Raw genomic sequence first — 6,759 nt, 5'->3', positions numbered from 1 at the left:
ACGTCTAATACTTTTGGGTGTTTTTGGCTAAAATTGACGGGTGGAGATTAGAAATACAACACGTGCTAGGGCAAATCTTAATTCTGAATAGGGAACTTATAGGGACTGTATTTATCCAAACAGGCCTCAGCACATGCTCCTTCAAGATGAACTAGACCAGAAGTTTAATTTGAGGAAACCCCGCTCCGTGTTTCATTTGTTATTTATTAGCATTAAACCTGAGTCACTGTGCATAGGGAGCTGTTTTTCCAAAAAAATTTATACTTTGCAATGTTTGGAAAAACCCAGAGTTTGGTTTAACACCACTTACTGCGGTTCTTAAGATATTTCCACAGTCCACCAAAGTTGAAAAATATTCTGTCTGTAGCACAACAAGACCGTTTTAACCTCTTAAAGGCCCTCTGCCTTTATTTCTCACATTAAAGTGTGTTTACAAGGTCTAGGGGTGTCGTACTACTGCATAAGAGAATAAAAGTTGTGTAAAGACTTTTGTAGCTACAGAGGGAGGTGTGTGAAATCAATACGCTTCCATGGGGAGTTCCTCATCTTTGTTTAACACTACCTTAAAAGTCCAATGTTTTGAGAAGGAAAAATATCTGATATGAAAGATATTTCTGCCGTGACGATCATGATAGTGACACTGATATCATTAAAAGAAAATCTAGAGTACCTTTTTTACTTATACATTGTTCTGTTTGTCTATATTGATGCAATATTATGCATCTTATGTATTCATGTTTTTATTGTGTTGGAAATTTTTTAAAAAAGAGATGTAATTAATACTTCATGGATATGATTTGAAGAATTTTCTCAGGTCACGCTGTCTTTGAGAAAAATTCCCGTTTGGGTCTGGTAATCCACGAGAGGCACAAACTGGGGCTAAATGCCTGAATGCAAAACTCCACAAAACATCCTCCTTCCTGAATAGGCTGTTCCTGTAATTTCCCACACTTCTGCAGGATGCGTGCAAACATTTCTACCGACCGGAGAGCATGGCTTGACTCTCACTGGCAAAATTGAGTCAGGCAAAAGCAGATATGGTAAACTGCCAGTGCTGACAGATGCTACTCGGCTATCTCTCTCATAATGAGTTTAGAATCTCTCTCCCCCCCTCTTCCTCTTTCTCTGTCTCTCTACTTTTTCCTCTCACCCCCTGTCCTGCAAATACAGTTAACTGCATGACCATCCGCGATGAATGGCTGTTAACAGCTGCCTTCTTTTTTGATGGTTGCCTGTGAGAGCATGTAATTGCATTTGGCCTTGGGTGTACATGCACTCATTAAACCAGTGTCAGTGCCCATTACATTCCACAGCAGTGCAGCTCAGGTAGAGAATGCAAATCCCGGTGTGCTCCGAGGATGTTTCAGCACTGCAGGCCTCAGCTCAGTACAAAGAAGAAACTGTGTTGCATTGATTGTTTTCAGGGTACATGTACATGTGTGAGCGCCGGCAATCGTATGAAAAGGTTCCACTTCTTTCATTGTGTATGTGTGTAAATTAACACTCAAGTCTAAAATAGATACTAAAACACAGCCAAATGTTTCACTATTAAGATAACATGTTTTGCTGGAATAATTTAGCTGGTCCCAGTTGTTAGGGCTCAGAGAGGATAAGATCTGCTATGCTGGGATCCGATCCACTCCGGGATCAGATGCAGAATTCCAAAAATGCCCATCTACATGCCAAGATTCAGCGTTGGACCGCTTTTGTTTTGCTGAACCATCTTATCTTGTTGCATTTTGCTCTTGTATCTCTAACAAAAAAAATACATGATTAAGACAAAACATTTTTCAATGAAATGTTGATGGGAATGGGTGAGGTCTTTCTGGAACTGTGGCTGCTGGAAAATAAACTACAGATTCCTCAAAACCACAAAAACAGACCTAATGTTCTCAGGGGCTTTCAGGTCCTGTATCCATCAGTTATTGTGACACGTGGTGTCATGCTGTGTCCATTGTTACGGCCGGGGCCTCTCTGCTGCGTGAGACAAACCATCAGTCATGTAACACCCAGTAAGGTGCACCGTCTGCCTGAATTCCACAATAACACCGCGTAGACAAAGAAGATGTGACAATGGACATTAATGCCCGTTGCACTGATTATTCCTCATCACAGTGAGACGTGTGTGCGCGTTCCTGACTCACGAGGCAGGGGGATGGAAGCTGAGCAAACAAAAATGAGCAGTGGCATGGCATTTGTTTGGGCTCCACATGTCAACCACTGCAAGCATGTGGGACATACTGAGTGAGCAGGGGCACCCTGACACCTAGTGGACAAAGTGCGAGTGTACAGATTATTAGATCAGCATCACCACACCCAGAAAAACAAAACAAAACCAAAAAAAAAGAAAAAACAGGTGACGATTTCATGGATGAAAAACACCAAACATGTCTCAAAGAAGCTGACTGCTCTTCATATCCTGATACAGTTCTCACCCACAAAAGCAAACTACCACACTGTAGGAACAAAGAGGGGTGTAATGCTATTAGGGTCCAACAGATGGCAAAGTCTGTCCAGTTTATGGCGTGACACAGGCCTCATCCCTGAGCTAGGCCTCTCTGGACAGTGCTCACCACATTGTCATGTTCAAGCGCCACAGGACGTAGTAAATCACTGAATTATGGGAGCACATTTCCTCTCGGATGAAGTTCACACCTCCAACAAAACGCATAAATAACAAAAAAATAAGGTGTTTTATTTGTGTTTTTAAAGTCGCAGCTGAGCCCTTTATTTACCACTTTAACATGTTGCACGATGATGAATTATTTCTGTGTATGGGTTTAAGTCACGGGGGATGCAGCAGCCTAGTGTGTAGCGGTTTGCCAGACTGTGTGCAGACACTGGTCCAACTGTGTGCTTAACTGTTTTCTGGTGACTTGAATGATGAGCTATAAAGAGGAAACAAAGAGACTGTGTATGGGAGAGAGAGAGAGAGAGAGAGAGAGAGAGAGAGAGCGAGAGAGAGATCCCTCCATCCTTCCTGGTGGTGGGAGGTTTGAGATGAGCTGCGCAGACCCATCCGCTACCGACGCATCTTCCTGGCCTGCCCCCCTCTCTCTCTGTCTCTCTCTCTCTCTCGCCTGCCCCCCTCTCTCTCTCCCTCTCTCGCTCTATCTCTCCCTCTCTCTCTTTCCTTCTTTTCTGTCTGACTCCAGCCTACCTGAAAGGAAGTGCACAAAGCCAATAAGAAAATCTGGCGCGTCGGCTCGGGCCCTGTGCGCGCTATGCTGCGGTAAAAGGCCGCTGTTTGCGGTGTTTACAGGGGATGTAGAGAGGGACGGAGGCACCGCTCTCCCCCGACGGACCGCGCCGCGTCTGCTCTGCTCTGCTCTGCCCAGCCCGCTGCACCGCTGAGCGGCCTGCGAAACACACAAGATGTCGACCAGAACGCCATTGCCCACGGTGAACGAGCGTGACACCGAGAACGTAAGTTGCCGCTTTGCCGGGGACGCGGTACCGGGGACGCGGGGACGGAATAATAATCGTGGATGAGGTTGTTTTGCGCACTGGTCGGTTTGCAGGTTAATGGCAGCGCTTCTCGGGGCTACAGTGTTGCAGGGCGACGCGACCAATGAGCACTCCGGCTTTTCTCTTCTTCCCGGTGACGGTGAATGAAAGCATGGAGCCTAGAATAACCTAGAATAATAATAAGTGCAGTTGGGCTTTGTCCGTCCCAGTTTCTGTGCACAACAAGGTTATCCTCGAGCAACGCACTGCGTCAGTACTATGCTGGCTTTAATGAATTGTTAACGTCGGGGATTGTTGTCTGTGTGGCCTGCGAGGGAGGATGGTGTTGCTCCACTCGTGCGACCGGGGGTATTTTCTAGTCCACAACGTCAATATTTAGGGAGGGTGGGGGAGGATGTTGCCCTACTTTTCAATTGCAACGCTTGGTAGCATCGCAATGTGACATCCATCACCTATTGGGCCCTGTTGTAACTGCACGCTCAGTGGGAGGAGGAGGAGGAGGAGGAGGAGGAGGGAGGTTATTATTCACCATTCTGCTGCCACGACACTGATGAGCAGGAGCAGCACACAGACGTGCATTTATTAGCAGAAATGACTAAAATGACTGGAGGTTTCTCATTCACTGTGTGAAGGAATGTATGAACGAGCAGAGCACCCACTCCCTTCTCACTCACGCCCTGAGCCCAGCATGATAATGTAATACCTCTACTGAGATCAGTTCAAATAAGGACTGCTGCATGTACGCTGACAGGCTGTGACATATCTGGGTTCCTCTGGGTGTTTTTTTTTTTTTCCCTTGGAAACAGAAGCAGCCTTACATTATATTACTAGTACAAGTACAAACTGGAAATAGCTGGAAGCTTTTTTTTAAAAGGTTAGGTTGTTTCCCACATTTAGACTGTTATCTCGACTCTACACTTAAAAGCATCTGGCCTGTCACCTTCTAGTGATGAAATTCAAATGTGGAAAGGCACTTCCTCTCCAGCCAAGTTATATAACTTAACAAACCCTAACTTTATAGGATGATATGGGCTCTCAGGTCATTCTCGGATGCATTACTGTACACTGATCTGGCAGTGTTCAGTAATGCATCAGCTTAGAGGACTGCTAATGTAACTGTCTGTCTAATGCTGCCCTCGCGTAGACATGGACATAGACTGCTCAGTGGCTATTAAAGCACTGCCTCAGCATCACTGGCAGTAGCCAGCCAGCCTCGCCTGCCTGTGTTCGACTCCAGCATGCAGCCCCAGGGCCCACTGGCAGCTGAACTGCATTGCATAACAGCTTATTACTCAGAGAGACAAGTGGCTTTTAGTGCAGGAAAATAGAAGCAGCTCCCTCTTGGCTTTCTTATTTCTATGTATGTGTGTCTGCACAGGTGTGTGTTAATTTTTATGTTTGCGTCCCCCGAGGAGAAACATCTCCGTTTGCTGGCTAATGGACGGGCGAGTGAAACAAACTTTGTGCATTAATCAGGAACAAGCTACTTCCATGTCCGGTTAATCCTTGGTTAATGTAGACATTCTGTAGCCAAGTGAACGTATATGTCTCTAAATGCTCATCATATTACAGATATGACCCAAAGTCATTGCAAACATAGGAGAGACACTAGCTATAGATTGGTCTATAATCTAAAAGAGTATTTTGGTGCGTAACAAACAAGACTAGCGTCCAATCTGAATGCCTCCTCTCTCTGTCACACTGTGCACACACCGTGACACTGGGGAATGTCTGCTTACAGCATAACTCTCCCTCTGTCAGGATGCAGGCTAGCCGAAGTGATGCGCACCCTGCAGGGTGTAACGTTTCCCTCGGTGAAATGAGAGCAGGGGAGCCTGGGTAACCAGACCAAGGCTTTATTCTCCAGCTGGGTGTGGTGCTCAGGAGCAGAGGATCATGGGATCTCTGACCTGGACTGACATCAGCAGCTGCTGTAGAGGAGAGGAAGCAGACCAGAGGAGACTGCGCATAGCCCGTGCCAGCGTTGTACTTATAGCAAGCTGTTCCTGATTCACCTTCACATGCCGTATCACAGGGACGCTTGTTATTTGTGTGGCTCTGGAGCAAGTAACCAAATGTGCCTCTGTACTGCATATTTTTTGTAGGTTGTCCTCAAAGGTACATAGTAAAATAGTTCATTGTCTTCTTCTGTTATTGAATCCTGCATGGTGAATGATAATGTCTATAGGTTGGGAGGTTAAGGTGTCACAGAGGGTGAGGAGGGAACCCGAGTCTCTCTAACACTGTTCCCCACTGGGCAGAGTAGTTTTGTGTGTGTGTGTCTGCAAATTTAGCCACACATGCTCGGACACATGCAGTCTTACAAACACTGGATCAAATTCTTGGGTTCATCTCTGTTTGCATAGTGGATATCCCCTTTTTGGCACACAGCAACCTCCACTGCAACACTGCTGCATTGTTTCTAGGAGTGCAGTCTGGGTAGCAAGAGGAAAGGTTAGTCTGGAGTTACAGAGTGTACCAAAAAGCTAAGAAAGTTCAGGGACATGAAAGTATAAGCGCATCTGTAAGTCAAGAGTTCCCTGCGTAGATATGTGCTGTTCTCTAAAAGTGTGCTTTTCCTGCAGCACTCGTCGGTGGACGGCTTTGTCGAACCCCCAGCCCCTCCAACAAAGTCTGCGAGTCGTCACAGCCTGCCAAGATGTCGCAACTCCTTCACCTCCACCGAGGAGCAACCTCACATTGGCAATTATCGCCTCCTCAAGACCATCGGCAAGGGGAATTTTGCCAAAGTGAAGCTGGCACGGCACATCCTGACTGGACGAGAGGTGCGTTATTGGCTGTAGTTTGTAGATCGTGTCCTGTTTTCTCCATTCATAACCCATTCCTCACGCTAAAACCTGCTACGTCAGCCCGGCTCTTTCATCACTGAATGCTAAGACTCAAGGCCAGAGCTTACTATTGCTTTTATTGTTGGTGATTCAGTTGATTTTTCTCAACTAATCAATACAAGCTCACATTTTTATATTTGGCAAATCTAAAAGTCCGATATATATATAACTTAGCATCATGGAAAACTATGATAAGCATTTGAAATATTTTGGTCTCTATAAGTTGAGTTGAATAGTTTCAGTGCAAGAAGGTTTATTTCATTAAAGGTATTTCAGATTCAAAGCGTAGTTATTTCTCGTTTGAGATGGTTTTATGTATCCACAAGAAAAAACTGGAGTGTGACTTAAAGGAGGTGGCGCCGTATTCATTTTCTTTATCGTATATAAGGTTTGCACCGAGTTAAAGCTTTCTGGATTTGTGTGATTGTCAGTGATCTCCAGT

General features: G+C 45.5%; 1 protein-coding gene across 4 annotated transcripts in view; it reads left to right on the top strand.

The window, feature by feature from the left end:
• Nucleotides 1-3,150: 3,150 nt before the first annotated feature.
• The window catches only part of LOC311500350 (serine/threonine-protein kinase MARK1-like), a 28,234-nt gene continuing 24,625 nt past the window's right edge, over nt 3,151-6,759 (top strand). For all 4 annotated transcript variants that reach the window (XM_084561699.1, XM_084561698.1, XM_084561697.1 and 1 more), the window contains exons 1-2: nt 3,151-3,426; nt 6,054-6,254. In XM_084561699.1, coding sequence (XP_084417825.1) covers nt 3,376-3,426; nt 6,054-6,254 — 252 coding nt within the window. In that variant the 5' untranslated portion in view covers nt 3,151-3,375. The remainder of the gene's footprint in view (nt 3,427-6,053; nt 6,255-6,759) is intronic.

Source organism: Chelon labrosus, assembly GCF_963514085.1.
Source record: "Chelon labrosus genome assembly, chromosome: 15".
In the NCBI taxonomy this organism is placed as follows: domain Eukaryota; kingdom Metazoa; phylum Chordata; class Actinopteri; order Mugiliformes; family Mugilidae; genus Chelon; species Chelon labrosus.
Note: the sequence above shows the minus strand (reverse complement) of the source record. Positions and strands in the feature narration are given on the sequence as shown.